We start from the raw sequence: 18,601 nt of genomic DNA, 5'->3' as shown, positions 1-18,601 counted from the left end.
CGGCGTCTGGCGCACGGGTGGAAGGGTACGACGATTCATTAGTTTTCCCATTTGTGTTGCCTGATACAAGGTCTCTTCGAGAACGCTGTCCCTCTGGGCAGAGAAGCGTGTATGGGAAATTGCCTTTACCTTTTCAGCAGGGACTGGGGCCACCTTGGCGAGGTTCTCTGGGGCAGAGGCAGGCTGGCAGCCGGCAGCACCCTAACTGGCTTCTGCTTGGAGGGGAAGGACCGTCTTTCGTCCTGATCATCCTATCCCAAAACCAGGATGCGAATGAGAGCCGCGGTGCGAGGCAGTGATGACTTGCACATCGTGGTCTCTGCAATTCTGGCTTTCCGAATGCTACCAGAGTAACCGGTATACCTTAGCTGTGTAGAAGGGCTCCATCCCCACAGTGGAGGGAGGTGTCCACGTGGTTAGGGGAGTGCAAGCAAGGGGCTAAAAGGATCTGTTCACCTAGCAATGAAAGGCAGCACCCTCGGTGGATTTATCTGTCCCGACAGACCGCCACGGTGCTGCGCAACAGGAAGCAGAGATGTTGCATCCCACATGCAACCAATGGTAGAGGATTAATTCTTCAGGAATGTTTGGTTTGCTGGGTGGCTAAGGAAGGGAGGATAATGTGTTCCTAAAAAAGAAAAATTTCTTGGGAACAATTAATAACCACAAACATTTGGGATCTCGGTTCTACATTTCTTTTGGAGGAGGGGAATAGCAAAAAGAACACCCAAACATCATGCTAAGTCAGTAACACGGCACTGACTCAGCAGCTGGCAGATGTTCCTCTGAATCATCCCCATGGCTGCCTGCAGCACCTCCGCGGAGCCTTGCCTGAGACCTCCCGCCCCTGCGCGGGGCCAAACGCGCCTCTGCGCAGCTTGCAGAGCAGCGTGACCCCCGCGCATGCCTGCAAATAGCTTGGACGCCCACAAAAGGAAAATACATTGAAAAAAAGCGTTTTGTTGCCAGCATGTCAAGCCCTGGAACCCTTGCAGAGCTGCGATGTGCTAGGTGTTTGACTGCTGTGGCGGATGAGGTATCATTTGCTTGGCTATACCAGCGGCAGGTTTAGGGGGCGGTCGTCGCTCCCTGCCCACCAGCCCTGCCCGCTGGGATGTGTGTACTCACCGCAATGTGGGAAAACTGGAGCAAACCCCTTGCTCTGGGCACAGCTGGGGTCTGGCTGGGCCGCCCACAGCGTCCCCCAAGTTGGACCTTTCTCCTCCTGTATAATAAGGCTGTAATTCTATAGCTTTTTGGACCCGACAACCAACTATTGACTCTTTTGACAAGTGCTTGAGGGTTATTTTTAGAGCAAGAAAACCATACCTAATGCTGAGCACGCGGAGGAGTGGGCTGAGTTCACTAAGAGGCTGTGGAAGCACTGAGTAACGCAAGAGGAGCGGGGAGGGAAGGAGGGAGCATGTTTCAACCAACTTCCCGAGCATCTGAGTGGGGAGAGCCCACGGGTGGGTGTGCCAGCGGCCCCTGTCCCCCAGCACGGGGTGGTGTGTGGCCAGGAGACCCAGGCTCGAGCCCGCGTGGCAGCAGCCCCCTTTCAAAGGCGGGTGTGTTCTGAACGTCCCCAGTCTAGACTGCTCCAGCTGCCATCTTCCGCACCAGCAGTTTGTCTTGGAGCCCAGCTCCTTTCATAAAGGAGCAATCCTTGCCAATTCAATCAGCGGGTAGGGGAGAGAGAGGTGATTGGGAACGCTGATAAAATACGAAGTGCCTATTTCCAGTCCTCCTTGTACCAGAAAAGGCTACTCGAGCTGACAGCCGATGATAAATTGAGGAACACACAATGTGTTTGAATGTCTCTTAATGAATGAGTCATAAAAAAAAAAGCGATCACATGCTTTGTATAATACATGGGAAAAGTTTTAGCCTCACTCACACAGTTGGATCACAATTTTTTGCTAATTTAACCAGAACTATCCCCAAAGGGAAATCTTGTTGCAAGCAAATGACTAAGCATCAGAGAGCTCTGTTTGTGTAAAACAAAGTTCGCTTTGACGAGCAGTAGTTGGAAGTGTGATTGAGATAAATGTGCTGCAAAGAACGTGGGGATGTATTGTATAAACATATACAGGTATGTTTATAAATCTTTAAAAATAGAAAGCGGGTGATAGAATAGGCGATCCTTTATTTCTTCACGCCCATTCAGACTTCTTTCCAAGGTCTGAGATTGCTCGGGAGTCTGAAGCGTCTCATGCAGAGACTGTTCCTGAAATGTCTCTATAGAAAAGCTGCTTTCACCAAGCTGGAATACTAGTGTTTTGTTACGCATTGTACTGCCACTCTATCAGGAATCCAGTTGTGGACAAGGACTTTTCTGTGATAGGTGCTGTACGGACCCAGGATAAACATCTGTGTCTGTTGAAGAAATCATATTGCAAGACTGGCTTTCCACCAACGTGCCTGTCCCTGCCAGAATTATGAGGCCTTTTTCTTTTCAGACTGGTTGAAACCCAGATGTGTCCAAATGTAATACGCTAAGTCTGCATTGCAGAAGAAAGTAACTGAAGTGCTGGATTTCCTCCCCCACCCCCCCACCCCCCCCCCAAAAAAAAAAAAAAAAAAATAAAATCCAGATTTTTTTAGGCAGTATTTTAAGCCAGGTTTTAGTTTAGGTCCTGTCTCCCTCTGTGCGCGGTTCCTGGCAAGGTCGGCATGGTGGGGAGGGTTGGCGTGTCCTTCGAGGATGAGGTCTTCTCCTGTTCTCCTGAGCGGGGTATTTGTAGTTCTAGTGCTGCCCCTGTAGCTGCCCAGCCCCTCTGTGCTGGTGCTTTCCAGACGTACAAGGCTGAACGGTGGGTTTGTGGCAGTGGCCTTGCCTATGGAATGTGCCTTGTTTTCCTCGGGGAAGAAAACAAGACAGGTTCTCTATCTGCAGGGGTAACATCACTGCTCAGAAATTGATGCCAATGTGGGGAGAAGCTTTTGATGCGTTTTCTGAACTCCCTTTTAAGTTGTTTTCTACCACATGCATTAGCATCTAAGAAGGAATGTTTTGTCTTCAGTCCTGGCAGTGTTTTGCGCAGTGCAGGATGCCCACCTCTGGAACAGCCTTTTCTGGGATAAAGGAGAACTGTGGCAGTGATGCTGGGGGTGGGGGGGTGGGGGGGGAGCATATGTACAGTGGAGAGACCCTAAAGCAGAGTATCAGCGTGCACTGGAACATGAGCTGAATTGTGTCCTGGGTAATAGTCAGCTGTTTGCTACTAGTCTGAGTACTGGCCCCTTGGGAAACTATGACAGGAGTACTTTGCTATCTGAGTAAGTTGATTCAGTAGTCATGCAGAAGGAAGCAAGTCATTTCCCAAATCACCAGCACCAGTTCCTGTACCGATTATGCTTTCCTTCAAGCCATCTCCCAACAGGTTCAGCCTTGCTCAGGTTTGGAGATCTGAAGGCACACGGCTCCCAGTGGCATTGCCACAGGCAGAGGAAGCAGTGTGAGGAGGGTCACGATGTGGGAGAGGCAGAGGTATAAACTCGCTGATCTTGGCAGCAAGAGGAAATGGTGAGATTTCTCTTGTCCTCAGGGTCCAATGTATTTCCCTTTCAGACAACTTAGCTTAATTTTCCATTTGCAATCTGAAGCTCAAAAAGCTAAGGAAGAAAAGTCCCTTTTGCGCCAGAAAGTTTCCCAGCAGCAGCTTAGAACAAATCCTGTAATCATTTAGCAGGATCAGTCATCGTTGCTAATGCTACCGTGGGAAACTGAGAAGGGTTAAACTTTTATGTGGCTGCCATTAGCTGTTTCACAGAACTGTTCGGGCTGGTTAACAATTCAGCTGTTTGGCTTGAGAAGAGAGAGAGTATCTGCTTCTGCCATGTTTCTCCTTGATCTCTGATTTTGCGTTGTGTGATAACGGGGTGTGTGTTCTCTGCCATCGGTTTGCACAAAGGAGTAGGCAAGAAGCCAGACGCTGCGGGAGGCTCTCAGCTTTGCGGTCATGGGGTGTCTGTGCGATGGGAGGGCAGAAGCAGAGAAGTGGTATCTGCCTCCAGGTGCCAGGCAGAAGGAGCCTCCCTGCCTCTCGGAGCACTTCCCGCTGCTCCCTATGGAATTCCCGGGGGATGCTCTAAAGAGAACAACGGAAAGATCCAGACAGCCTCTGTGTGATCACTGTAACTCTTCCCCGCACCCCTGCGTTAGTGTGGGGGGGGGGAAGATGTCTCTGGTGAGTGTAGGGACTGCGTGGGCACTGCCTCCAGGAGGACTCCTAGCAGCTTGCTGTGCAGTGGCTCGTTGATGGACGTCTTGTACTCTCCATGTCTCGGAGCCTTCTGTTTTCAGTGGGACTGCATTCATCATCTGTAAGTAGCTGGGCCCTGATCCAGTCTTGTTCTTCTCTGGCTGCCTCTTCGGATGTGCATTTTTCTTCATGTGTATTTCAGTGTTGCTCTCCCCAGGCAAAGGCAGTTGTCTGATGTGGGCCTCATGCTCGAGAACCGGAGCTGGATGCTGTAGAGGCGTACGTACAGGGCAGAGGAGAAGAGAGTCACTAGGAGGGCACAGTGCATGTCCCAGCCAATCCATCTACCGAGGAACCGTGTGAGGAGCTAGAAGGTGGTCTTGCAGCGTGTCATGTCTCACAGCTACCCGTGTCCATTTAGCTACCCCAGTCCTCTTCCACCTTGGCTTGCCTGCGATTATATGTGGTCACGCTCTCGCCTTATGCAGTCACTGTAGCGGCTGGCACCTTTTGGCCACTCATCCCGCAGTCACCTTATTCCTCTTACTCTTCAGGAGAGGAGAGAAAACAAAAAAAAAAAAAAACCTGAAGGAAAGGAAATTTAAACCAAAGCAAAGTGATAGGGGCTTCTGAATTACGCACTGCCCTTTCTGTGCTGTTCCAGCTAGATGCCTTTCCCTTAACTCCATATTCCTACTCCAGTGCAGGTATTAACTCTCTCCTTATTTTTATGTTAGCTTCAGTTTATTCTGAACAACCCACATTTTTGGAGAAGGTTTTTACTCAAGTGGCCAAGTACAATTGCAGCTGCTGTTAGCAGGAAGGTGGAAAAGGTCACCTAGATTCTGGTACGCAGGGAACGCAGACAGTTGCGCCTTCTCTTTTACTTCTCCTTCCAAGGGTAAACGGGGATGGGTTTTGATGGAGAAGAGGTTAAGGACTTGAATTAATCTTCGGTAAACTGTTAACTGTCGCTGCATCCGTTGCATTGGATTCACGTTTTGATAGTTACCTTCCCAACTAAAAGGGCAAGGGGGATTTTTTTAATAAAAGCTTGGATTCTGGAACACAATTATACATGAGGCTTAAAAAACCCTACAATCATGTGTCTATTTGCACAGCTGTATAATTGCATTATGCACGGGGCCCTGGGCTAGCACAATAGCAGGTTAAAATGCTGTGTATATTGCTAAAATGAAGGTCAGCTGTATCAATGAGGGTTGTTAATACAAGGACCAGTAATACTGTGTTAGCCAGCAATAAGAAACTTGCAAAGGGATCAGATGAAGTGTCCCAGGCTATAGAGGCTGGAAACCTCCAGAAGAGGCAGCAGCGTTGGGCAGTAGCAGTGAGTGAAACAGTGGTAGAAGTCCCTCCCAGTGGGGCATCAGCTGTTCTATGCTGTGTAGGCTCTTAATGCTTTTAAAACAATCCTCTTGTCATCTTTACTACAGATAGAACTAACTACAGGAAAAAAATTGTGGTTCGTTTGATGTCCTGACAAATTGGTAGCATAGAGAGATCTACTCTGGGTTTTGCTTACTGCTCCTCTGGGTTTTTTTCTGCTGTACCAAGTTTGGCCGAATGTCTGGTTTTTATAAAGATCGCTTTTATACAAATTAATTTGCTGCTTTTCTATAGGAGGGTTCGTAATATTAGGGGAGTGTTTATTCATCAGTTACCTGTATGGTTCAGGCAAGTTTTCTCTGTTCAAAGTCTTATCCTGGGCATGAGATTTAGGGTAGGGATCTCCAGGGTTTATTGTTGTAACTAAATCACGCCTTGATGGCTCCTGAAAACCACACTGTAGATCGTGAACTTTTTGCTCGTCCTCGGGGCCGGTAGCCGGCTGCGGAGCCTGAGCGGGGCGGCTGTGCCTGGCCCTCCCGCAGCAGGGGCAGCCCCGCGGCAGCTCCTCGGGGCGTCGCACACGGCAGGTCCCGCTGGGGTGGCCCACGCTGCACCTGCTGCCAGCGCTGCACCCATCTGCCCCGCAGAGCACGGCGCCCGGGACCTGCTCTCCTGCCTGCCGCGCCATCCCAGAGCTCGGGCTGCCTTCCAAGCGGCCGGCAGTCTGCTGCTCTGGGCCGCTCTCTCCCCTGGATGCAATGAAAGGTCCTCTTTTGTAACAAGCTACTAGAATATAAATCCTCTGGGAGACACTTTAATTAGCAGTTATTCTTGCTAGGCATGTTTTGCTTGGGGGGAAAAGAAGTTTTTAGGAGTTACGAGGAGCAAATGGCTCTCCAGAAATCTGAGTTATCCAGTCCATTGAAAAAATGAATAAATAAATTATAAAATTCAAAGGGGTTCAAACTTCATTGGTTAAGTATTTTTTCTTAACCTGTTTCAGATCAGCGCACAGCTGGGCGCCTGATATCTCCACTTTGTTCTCACCCTCTTCCAAGAACCCCCGCTACTCTGACGTGCATGAGTTGACCTCTCTTATGTTACAGAGCCGTACTTAAGAATTTCCAACGTTGACACCAATTTTATTATGTTTTATAAGACACCACTTTGAAATATGAAATGCTGGGATGTGATTATGTGGTAACTCATGTAGGAACCTACAATACCATGAGCTATATGTCCTCAGCTGATACATATTACAAAACACAATGTTCTTCCATTGCCAAGGTGCTAACACGTTACTCCTGTGGTGTGCTAGCACGCAGCAGGAAACTGAAGCGGAGAGACAGTTGTGTTACCCTGTGTTACAGCACGGGTCCGGGAGAAGTGAAGGCATGAAACACAGCTGTGATCACGGGAATGCTGTCCACAGCAGAAAGACGTGAACGCTCCCTCTCTGTGGAAATACACACTTCTGCAGGTGTTATTGTGCATGGCTTTTTATCCCTTTCTAGTAATAGTGTGAGTTGGAGGGAAATTCTGGCTATGGTGTTATAACTGGCCCTTGTCCTCAGGTCTTCTCCAGGTGGTCGTGTTATGGAAACTGCTCTGAAACTGCCAGGAGCACCATCCTGTTATACAACTGTCATTAATACTTGATTTTATTTTTCTAGGGTCCACCGGGTCTGCCGGGCTTACCAGGACCACCTGGCAAGAGAGGTTCCCGAGTAAGTGATTTAAAAGTTTCTATCCATTTGTGCTTGCGTCTGCCTGCCCTGCTGTTCCAAGGGCTGTCGTATGTTCCTGTGGCTGACTTACGATCACTGCAAGCCCCACTGTTGAGGTCTGGCCAGCCTCCTTTCTCTCATTCCCCGTTAAAGGTTTTCAGGAGGCCACACCGGTGATGTGCAGCCTCCCTGCGCTGTTTGGCACCAGGAAAGGCTGGGGATGAATGTTTCCCAGTGGCTGTCAGAAGTATGAGCTCTGTCTGTCTCATTTTATTTCCGATATCCGTTCCTTCTTGCAAGCCCAGTGCTGAATATTAGTTTTGCTTGCTTTTTGTTCTGTCCTTCGCTCTCCCCAGCTTCCCAAATCGCTTCCTTCGAGGTCCTTCACTGGCAGTATGCCTTCACATGGGACCATGATCTAGGACCAAGGACTCAAACACAAGGATGAGCTCTTCTGTTCCCCAGACTGAGACCTGCTCTCTGACTCCTTTTCAAGATCTAGAGCAAAACCTCCTAGCTGTTCTACGAGGTCCATTGCAAATTCCTGAATTTCTTCCTCCCCACGTTAAATTCTGATGCAGATCTTTGAACGCTGAGTGCTATACCAAGGAAACATCTGGTGCTGAGTGCTGCAGCGAGCTGTGGGAAAAGCTTCCTGCACTGACCTAGCTGCAGGAGCAGCCTCCCAAAGCTGGGCAACGTGCCTGACCTGGATACGGTCAGTGTTGGCACCGTTTTCATGGTAGCATGGTGCTGTCCCACAAGGTGCAGTCATGGAGCCCATTTCCTGAGCACTGAACTGATGTGGGTTGGGAGTCAAAAGATGCAAGTGTCTGAGGCTGGAAGAAGGGAATATTTGGATCCGTGATCCAGGCAGCATCCTGGCCTGGCAGCAGAGGGAGATTTCCTCACACATACTTGGCTAAAACTCAACCCCATGTAATGTCTTTAAAGAACAACCAAGAGGCTCAGAGCTAGAAGGCTGTGCATTCCCCGAGGACACTTGTTACAATCCTGTGAGATCTTGCAGTAACCAGGAAAGATAAACGCACCTCCTTTCTACAACAGTGAGATCCAGGGGGTCTGCAGGGTGCCCTGCAGCCTGGGATGGATGTCAACAGTCCCGAACACTGACTCGGGCTGTAAGTGTAAGGTCTTCGACAGCACCAGGCTTTTGTGTTTTACAGACAGAACAATCTGCCCCCCCGTTAGATACGTTCTTTAGTGAAACGTCAGTACGACTGGTCATACAACCCTGATGCCCTCTGTTTACAAATACCTGAGCAGCAACCACATCAGCAGGCTGTCTGGAGCTTGCAGTTCTTAGCGAGTCCCCATTAAGGCTGAAAGTTTGTTCTTGCCCCAGCTCATTACTCCCAGGAGGTGTTTGGTGTTACTTCTTGCAATCCTGTGGTGTCTGGAGACCGCAGCTGCATACCCTGCCTGCTGTGTGAGTGACCAAATTTCAGCTCTACATCTGAATTCTACTGCCTACCAAAACCTGAGTTTTTCTGAAGAAAAAAAGCGTTGTGGAAGCAGTGTCATAATTTCTGTTATTCCCCAGCTGTGGCCTGCTCCAGCCTATATTTAAGATGAACCTCTGAAAGACAATAAGCAACAGAGGATTTCTGAGTCCAGTCCCTGCCAGAGGTGCTGAGAATCGGCCCAGGAAAGAGTTCCCAGTTAGCAAGTGCTCGGCACAGCTGAGCCTGGCTTGGCTCAGACCTCTGCAAAGAGGCTGTGCTAATTTTGGGAGGGGGCAAAAGGGTCACTCTGCAAATGTCTGGCCTGAGTACTGGAGACAGAACTGCTCTGTGCATACATTGTTTTGACTTTGCAACGTGCTGCTTCTAGTATTTTATTTTTTTTCTTGTGGTTCTTTGGGGTTTAAGGATTTCATTGCAAAGAAGAGGAGCTGCCAGAAACTAAGACAGGCTTAGGGGAATTATTGCATCTTCTGCTTTTCTTGTGCATGAGCCACTTAAAATTAAACATGCAACACTGCAGAGGTTACGTTCTACCTCTGCCTAACCTGATCTCAAACAAAGCAGCTGCAGAGTTCTTACACCAGCCCAGCCCATGGGTAACCTATGAGGTGTCCCATGAGGCTCTAGCCCAGAACTGGAGCTCCTGAGGAGGGGTGGGTATTGCACGCAACTTCGCAGTGCCAATGCCAGGGGGAAGGAAGGATTTTTTTCTTGTCACCAATGCAGTTTATGGCCTAAAGCGTGAGCCGTAATGGCCTTTGTAGCTTGCATAATTTCTGCGTTATTAATGCTTATGCAATTACTTGGCTCATTTGAAAATATAGCAGCAGCATTTGACTCATGACCTTCTGTAGCTGTGAGGCCGTAAAGTTGCTCTCTTGCTGATGTAGTGCAGCATTTCCACTCCTTTGAATTCTGTGTAATCTCTGGGGGTTTTCCCCCTTTCTCCTCCCAGATTGATCAGGGTAAATCAAAAGCTCTGATTAGCTTTTGCTTTGAGGGTGGGATGGTGGTCAGTGACAGTTTGTAAGAAAAGTTGGCTCATCCCGTGGTTCTGTCCCCTTGTTTCCAGCAGGTGAGTACCGTGAGGCTGGCCTGTGCAGCTGGAATGTTGCTCTTCGGTGTAAGCAATGCCTGGTTGGCAGTAACAAACGCTCGTCTTTGTAGCAGCATGAAAGAGGTTGTGTTCAGGGTGCATCTCGGTGTTCCAGTGCAACCTGCGGTGGGGTAGCTAAGTGGATATTGGGCAGTCATCTTGAAAATGGTAATTTCTCAGGTTTAGTTGAAAAGCCAAACCCCATTTTAGGAGCATGGAATTAATTTTACACCCTATCACACAGCATCAGGGACCCATTGAGACAGATTCAGACTATACCTGTGCTCCACTCTGCAACTACGAAGGCAGAGATATATAACAAGTGAAAGCTGGGTGTTTCTCCTTCTCATTATTACCTAAGGGACTCCCAGGGAAAGGAGTAGAAGTGTTGCGGTTCTGATGACTGGAAATGACGGCTAATAACACTTGCTCAGGAGCTCAGCAAACCTATGTAGGTGTTGCTGTGTTGGTCAAGCATGCCTGACAGGAAGGTTTTCTCTCTGTCCCTGTCCACCCGCAATTGTTTGTGGCTTTTATGTCTGCATTAAAGAATTTGAGGCATAAGCAAGAGATCTGTCCACACCACTTCTCTTCAAATAAATGTGCCGTGTGCCTTCACAAGTGTCTGTGTAAGATCTGAGGTGCCTCTCAGGGGAAAGGCAGATTTAGCAGTGAAGGCTTTCCCCAGCTTTACGTGATGTGAAAGCACTTTGCTGGGCATGTAGTGGGACCGCTCTTCCGTGGCTGTGTGCGTGAGTGGTGGCACTTGGGTGCAAGCAGCAACTCGAGCAGAGCAGTTCCGTGCAAGCGACGTGTGTTGCGCTTCATTTCCGCAGATGACCTTTGCATTTCTTCAAACACGGAGGTTTACTGGGGAGGCTGTGACTGAGGCTGGGTTTTGCTAGCAGAGCTGTGCTAACATAGCTCTACAAGTAATGGTCACCAAAGGGCTCCCGGTGGAGCAATAACTTCTGTGCCATTGTAGCCTACTCCTGCCTCACCCAGGAATCAGTGAGCTTCGCTCCCACACTGGCTGTGTGAGGGGCTTTTGCCAGCACATCTATGTCAATCGCAAGTTGTGACTCATTCCAGTCCTCACCGGTATGGTTAGAGCAGCAGGCTCCTCACGATTTAGTCAGGGCTGCAGAAAAGTACCGTGAACCGTGATACTTGGTCTTACGTGCTGCCTTCCAGACAAGTGCTGGATAAATCCTGGTTATCTGCTCCCCTCCTACGTGAAGGAGACAGCAAGCTTATTCGTGACAGTCTGGTTGTTGGCTTTGCTCCCAGGACAGCGAGAAAAGAGTTATGGTCAAACTTTCCAAAACACTTAAATAATTTAGGAAGCCAGGTCCCACTGGAAATCGATCTCCCTCTCTGAACAGGTGAGCAAACTCAGGTACAAGGGCTGTGTTTTACCCATGTCCGTGCAAAACAGGTCAGCGGCAGAACTGGGAGTAAAGAGCCTGGCATGCTGCAATTGCTCTTGTTTTATTTAACCTCTCTGCTACCATACAGGAGGGATCCACATGGATGGGTAAAGAGAATGTGTATGCGCTCCCTGATGCTTTGGGATGCTCTTCCCATCCTCCTGTGAACCTTAGCAGCTTGAAAGATTGCAGGGTCCCGGTGTAACATGTCCCTGTTACATTTGGTCTGTGGCTGCATAAAATCTCCCTTTCCTTCAAAATGCAGGGCTTCCCTCCTAAAACAAGCAAGAACTTAGTCAGATGTAGAGGTTCCCCGGTATCCTCATTCCATTAGGAAGATTTTCCAATTTCTGAAAAGAAGTGTTTAAAGAAACAGTTTGTTTGGCTTCACTTCACATATTTAGCTCATTTCTCAGCAAGCCAGAGGTCAGAGTGGGTTCTGTAGGTCAGAAGCAGAAAAAGTTGCTTTACACAGTGAAACCCCAAGACATAATGAGTTTTGAATGAGTGGTCATTCCTCTGACTGAAGCTTTCTAACATTTAGCAGGAGTTTGGAGGATTTTTTTTTCCCCCTCCCTGTGAATGCTGGAGGGATGGGGGGAGCTCTGCACAGTTACACTTTTGTTAATTTTTGAGATCTGTGACCATTACTCATAAAAGCGCTTCTGTGAGCAGGGTCCCATCTCCAGGCACGTCACTGAGATGAACTGGATGGCATAGTGTAGTTCTGGAGTAGCATCGCTCACGTAAAAGACATTCCAGGGAGATTACGAACCCCTCACCTTTGGGAAGCCCCCCCCCCCCTCCCCCCACTTGGAGAACACACTCAGGGATTGTTCTGGTCTCTGTGCCACAGAGCCTCGGGCTACTGCTGTCCCATGGTAGAATTTTCCATGAATTTCTGGTGCAAGGCTTGGAAGATTTCAGATGCAAGTCTGCTTGCCGCTAGATCGGATTGTTTCAGCAATTGTGAGGGAGCCAAAGCGGGTGGGAAAGCAGGCTCACGTGCAAAGAGTAATACATGCTGTGGGATGGTTTTAGTTAGTGGCCTCAGCATTGTCCCATCCTCTGCATAGAAAAGATGAGCAATACTAAGGTATTGATGATAAATATGTTCAGGAGAATTCTAATTTCTAGATAGGAGTGGGAAACTGAATTAGATCAGGATGGCATGGGTAAAATATAGCGATTACCTATAGAACTACAAAGCAATTAACTCTTGAATTGCTTCTCCACAAAGAGAGAGCTGTTTCTGGGAGCACTGTTTGGAGATGGGTGATTCTGCTGGGTGCAGTAGCAGAAGAGGAATGAACATTGGCTTGGGTTAATAAAACAGAGGTGGGTAGCCTAGGGGCATGATGACTGTTTTTGGGGCTTGCAGATTGGTGTGTGCATTAATTTGTAAGGCCTGCCTGTTCAGATTTTCTATTGCTAACAGCTCCTGAGGCGGATGCTGTCCTGTACCTTCTGTTACTCAGCCCATCTAACTGTACCACACCGCATCTTTCTACTCTGCCAAGAATGTGGGTGTAATCACAGATTCAGGACTAACCATGTTGGAACACATCAAGATCAGGTTGGGGTTTTTTTACCATTTTTAGGTCTACTGCCAGACTACGCCCTTTTCTCCCTACGGTTAGGAGAGCAGTTTAAAACGTCTAGCACAAGCCCCAGACTGGGTTACAGCAGTTTCTTGTGCACCGGACTGGACTTCCCGCTGTCACTTCATCAGCAGGATGTGGCCACTTCTCCCTGGGATAAGAGCACGCCGGTCTGGAACAGGATGGCTCTCTGACCTGCCTTTGCCTGAGTTACAGGCTGTAAGTCCCATCGAGTTCAGTGGTAGGGGCCCCCCCATCTTATGTCAAGAGCCTGTGTTTTTCATAGTCACGTGTTTTATCACTGGATACAGGGACTAGATTCTTCCTCCCTTCTTCCATCCTTTTGCTTAAGGCATTTTATAATTTTGATGCTGTGCTTTGGTTTAGCTCCGGAAGAGACTGCATTAAATTTTGCTGGAGGTGTGATTAGTTGCTTATCCAGGAGCTCTTGATCAGGAGCTGAGCTTCCTGCGCTCCAGGTTTCCTCCTAGAAACTCATTTTCAGCTAGGAGTCACACTAAACCGTGCTGCTCCCCCCCGTCTGACACTGTTTTAAGCCTGCCCCAGGCTATGGTGGAGCATGGATTTCAACTAACTGTGCTGAAATGGGCTTTGAGCCAAGCTGCCCGACTCCAAAGCTGAATAGCAGCTGAATTCCCTCTTCATATCTAGCAGCAGTCTGAATTTATGAACCCTGTTCAGAGCTACCTAGATTATTGCTTACGTGTAAGAGCTTTTTAGGAACTCATCTTTTATAGAGACGTTACTGTTCTGATTAATATTAAGTTTCATATGTATCTGAGACTTGGAAGACTTGGGTCGAAGCGCTTTTGCTACCACAGATTTGTTGAATTACCTTAAGCAGCACATTAAGTCCCTGTTTCAGTGACCCACCCGATGAGCTGAACGGATGATGCCGTAGTTCGCTGGGAAGATGGATTTATTTAAGACTGCTCAGCGCTCAGTTACTCTGGTTACAGCAGCTGTATTTTTTTTTAATGGCAAGCTGATACTCAAATGCCTTAATTTTAATTAAAATTGTTTCAGTTTCATTGGAAATTCACAGACAGGCTAAACTATTGGAGAATTTCTGGCTGGAAATTTGGAAGGAAATTAAGAATGGGGCAATAAATATATTTGGGTTCAGGATGAAATTTTTGAAGGAATTTAAGAATGGGACACAAGATTTATTTGGGTGAAAGATGCCATTTGAAAAGTTCATCCTCGGCCTTTTAATTGAACAGCCTCTTACAGCAGAGCAGCGTGTGTTGTAAAATAGCACTGAGCACTCGACAGCTGTCTATGCCACAAGATACAATAGCTAAATAAAAAAAGCCATCATTTTATAATACAGTGCAGTAAAAATAAAACTGACTAGACATCAGTGCACTGATGTTCTCTCAAAAGAGAGCAAGGGCACTGAACTTGGATGGCAGTCATGTCTTTAACTGCAGTGATTTTCCTTGGGAATCAAACCCTGAAGATTTTGGCCCCACGCGTGCTGAAATGCTCATCAGAAATACTACAGCTTACCGAGAAAGCGTGTGAGTAGCTTTTTATCCCCTAGCCTGTGCTCCTCCTCACTAGAGGGTACGTTGAAGTGCTCCTCGTGGTGGTGTAAAGCTCACATAGAGCCTTGGCAGAACAGGAGCCCTTGGAATTGGATCTCCAGGTTGTTTCATCTCCCAGGAACGTGTTCAAGAGGACTTAGAATTGTTATTACTTCTGCCTGAAAGGTTAACGGATCTTCTGTGCTGTGTACAATCCTAGGATAAACTATTCGTAGCTGCTTATTCCAGATAACTCCTTAAATAGTCTTCGGAAAATATGCAGGGTGCTTTCAAAATACGATGTAAAAGGAGATACTGCTTTGTGTGATGTGAGGTAGGTACTCTGACAGTGCCGTTGGCTTGTGAGACCTATGCAAAATACAGATTTAAATGGTTTAAACAGGGACTTACTTCTGCTCCCCCTGCTTTACTGTCTGGCCATCCATTCTCCTAACCTCTAAAGGCAAAAATCTGGTTGCCTTGTGGGGGAAATGAGTTCATTCCAAATAGCTGAAGAATTTCCCATTAGTAATTACTTCTGTTCTCTTCTGTTTTGGCCAGAAAAATTGTTAGCACCCCCACGCGCTTCTGCTCCCCTCTGCCCGCCTCCACCTCTTTCTGCTGGGGCTCTGTGCAGGGCTGTGACTCCCCGCACCCCCCGGCAGTTTCTGTTCCTGGTTGTGCAGTATTTGGTGTACCCAAATTCTCTCGTTGTCCTGACAGTCTCACGGTGACAGACACACATCCCCCTCCGTTACGGCATGTGGGCGCTGGCAGCCGAGTCTCACCGCTCCGAAGGCGCGAAGGAGGCTCCGCTGGAGCTGTGTCCCCGCCAAGGCACAGGCTGCTGGCGCTGGCCACGGCGCCACCGGAGGCTCTACCGCTCCCAGGGCTAACGCAGATGCTACCGACTCCTTTTGACTCTGTTTCGTGTTTGTTGTGTTTTTTAGGGTCCCCCAGGTCCCCACGGAAACCCTGGCTCACCTGGCCCCCCAGGCCTGAAAGTAAGTATGAATCGGCACGAGGGGGTTTTGCCTTCCCGTCTCAGAGGGCGCCCTGGGTGGCGTCCACCTTGGCTTTTATCCTGCTCCGTACGAAATGTTGAGTAGCTGAAGCCATTTCTCCCCTCCCCTCCGCTCGCACGCGGGCGCTGCAGCGGCACAGCCAAACACTTTTCCTGTGCTTGTGCGAGACCCCGCCGTGCGCCTTGGTTCTCGGGTCTCCCTAATTTCAAAGACTGCCTAATTAAGATCCTGCTTCAGCTATGCCTGTGCTAGGGAGAGAAGTATGTTGAGATGAGGGCAGTGGAATCCTCCTACTCCAGAGCCTCACCAGATCTGGATTTCTTGGCTTTCTCATTTCTCTTCTCTGGGTTTGGCAGCCTGCTTCTCCACCGTTGGGTCCCGGTAGCACTGGGGGAGCTGGCAGCACCCGGCGGCTTCCCCTGCCTTCCTCCTCCTCCTGCGACTCCCTCGCCTTTCCTTCCCTCTGCAGCATTTCTGGGAACCCTGACCTCCATCAGCCCTCCCAAACTGATCCCGTTGCTTCCTTCTAGAAGTCCTCATCTCTCCGATAGGTCTCTCGCACCTCCCCGCGCAGTGCCAGGGCCGTGTGGTCTGTCCTTTCTCCTTACGCCTGCTTCCCCGGGGTGCTGCAGCCAGCGGCAGCCGGGGCCGTGCAAGGGGGGAGTCACCCCCCGCAGCCAGACCTCCTCCCTCCGCCGGAGCCCTCGGCTCCCAGAGGGGAGCTAATCCAGCGTGCTGCAAAACCCTTCAGAAAGACGTTTTAATTCCCAGCTCATTCCTGTGTGTAAGGCATTGTGTTACCTATAGACTGTGAAGTTCCTGGGAAACTGGTTTGGATTGTTTTGGTGTCATTGTTTACACAGACATAGGTTTCTATTTTATAACACCTACCAGGGGCTAAGAACAGTTGTTTTGAAAGGCAATGCTTGTGATGCTTCAGAGAGGTTTTTGCTACCAAGGAAGCTGTGGGATGTCTCAGCCAAATGTAGAGAAAGGTACAAGCAAGAGCCTTTCTTTTCATGATCTCATGAGTAGGCAGAGATGTTATGAACACTATTGATGCTCTGGGAAAAAGATTCTGGAAACTTGGCATGCTGCCTCTACGTGATTAAAAATTAGGCACTGGAGACATGCTGGTGAACAGCAGCTGTTTTAAATTCTGAAGTGCAGTTATATGGCCTGAAAAGTGAGGCTGTAAAAGTTCTACATCTTAGTGTTCTGCATTTATTCTCCATCAATGACTTCCAGATCACACTTGTTGAGTTTTATAAGTCAAATCAAAGTTCTTTTATCTAACTTCCAGTCCTGCAAATTCAGCCTGGTCCAATCCGTAGAGTCAAACTATGTTCTATGCTATAACATTTTTTTTTAAAAAAAAAACAGTTTTAGCCTAATGCCTTGTCAGAAATCATCATTTGGCTGTAAAGTTGTATTCAGTTGGTCTCCTACTAGAAATAAAAACTTCCTGTAAGCATTTTTCCTCCATCCTGATACACAGTCCGGCAGCAGGAAGCCCTCAGTGGATGGATAGCTGTAATAGGCTGCAGCAGAGATCTGGTGTCATCAGTCCATGCAATATATCTTAATTTTGTCCAGCCACCATTTGCAGCATTAGGTTGTTCTACATGATGCTTCATCAAAAGAAGTATTAAGTCTGCAATGAGATGTGAGATCTGTAGCTCAGCCCAGGCCTGAACATAACTTCATCTCGAGCAGGGAGTCTGGTAAGCCATGACTGCAGGATCTTTGCATAAGAAGCACTTTTTTTTTTGAAGGTGTGTATCAGATCCCAGAGTTTTGACTTCCCTCCTTGCCTTCATTTCTCTGGTGTTACACCAGTCCCAGACGATGGACTTTGCACACAAAAAAGGTGATGTTTCACCCCCTTACGTTTTAAATGCCTCTACCCTTCACCAGGCTTGACGAGCCTGTGTCTGGGACCTGATAGCTTCTTCGTAGACCCAGCCCACTGCTGAAATCATGGGCTTGTGAAAGCTCAGCCTGGGTGACAGGGCAGAGCAGCCCCAGATAGAACTTCTCTTGCTGAGAGCCTTCGGGTGGCTGCTGGGCTACGTCTTCCCTAGATAGCAGTTAATGCCATGGAAAAAACAAGCCATCCAAGCAAAGGAACTGAAGTTTCCCAGATAGATACAGCTTGGAAACAATGACTAATGCCAAGTCATTGTCACTTAGGAAGTAACCCAGGAGCATAATTTTTATCAGCTGCATTAACAGAGCACTCATGAGATCAGGCGATCAGCTGTGTACGGGGCTGTGCGTGATGTGGCACTGCAGCCGTGCGTGTTTGTGCACATCCCTTGTCTGCTTGCACCGCGCTGGGGAGCACCAGTGTCGGGCTGTCGGGCTGCTGCGTTTCTGAATCTATCCCGTGCAGAGTCCACCTTATTCTCATCGCTGGAGCTGAGCACTGGTACTTGCTTGTACTTGGGAAGCTGATCTTCTGCACGGAACTGCATGTAGCTGTTGAGCCAAACCCCGCTGATCTGCTTGGGCATGGTTCTGCTGACTTCAGCGGTGTGTTACACCCACTCGTGCCACCTGAGAATTCAGCCCATGGTGCTTTTCTCAGCAATTTATGTGCAACAGCTTAAAGGGGGCTTTTTCCCGCTTTTTGCATTCTGTTTGTTGTCCTTGGCAGTTCCAAAATTGCTCTTATGTCTAGTTAGCAGAGATTGATTATAGCAGATAACCTCTCAAATGGCTGTAGACATATGCTGGGCTAGATTTGTGGTTGGCTGTGCGACCTGAAGCTGCTGCAGCGGGCAGGAGGGGCGGTTTTGTTAACAAGTAGACATAGCTCTGAGAATGCCCCAATAGACTTCGGGCTTGGGAGGAGGGTTAGCTGTCAGGGTGTGTTTTCGAAAGCCATTGCAAGAGTTGGGTTTGCATCTCTCATCTGGAGGCTTTTGGCGTCAGGCGTCAGTATGGTTTGCGTAGTTAGCTGCTCTTGTTATAGCACTAGGAAAAACTGAATTTTCTTTTTAGTGAGTGGTTCGGTTCCAAGATAGCTCATCAGTTTGGCTCACCAATGTTTAAAATACTATTACTGGGATTCTAAAGCTGAGGTGTTTAAATTGCACAGTTCTAGACTTCTCTCAGGTAGGGAAAA

The 18,601-nt window shown here is 48.4% G+C and overlaps 1 protein-coding gene across 2 annotated transcripts in view; it reads left to right on the top strand.

Annotated features, from left to right (window-relative positions):
* COL27A1 (collagen type XXVII alpha 1 chain) overlaps positions 1–18,601 on the top strand; it is a 159,602-nt gene that overhangs the window by 18,964 nt on the left and 122,037 nt on the right. For both annotated transcript variants that reach the window (XM_040606985.1, XM_040606986.1), the window contains 2 exons: positions 7,229–7,282; positions 15,397–15,450. In XM_040606985.1, the coding sequence (XP_040462919.1) occupies positions 7,229–7,282; positions 15,397–15,450 (108 nt within the window). The remainder of the gene's footprint in view (positions 1–7,228; positions 7,283–15,396; positions 15,451–18,601) is intronic.

The sequence above is a fragment of the Falco naumanni genome, chromosome 9 (assembly GCF_017639655.2).
Source record: "Falco naumanni isolate bFalNau1 chromosome 9, bFalNau1.pat, whole genome shotgun sequence".
NCBI lineage: Eukaryota > Metazoa > Chordata > Aves > Falconiformes > Falconidae > Falco > Falco naumanni.
Note: the sequence above shows the minus strand (reverse complement) of the source record. Positions and strands in the feature narration are given on the sequence as shown.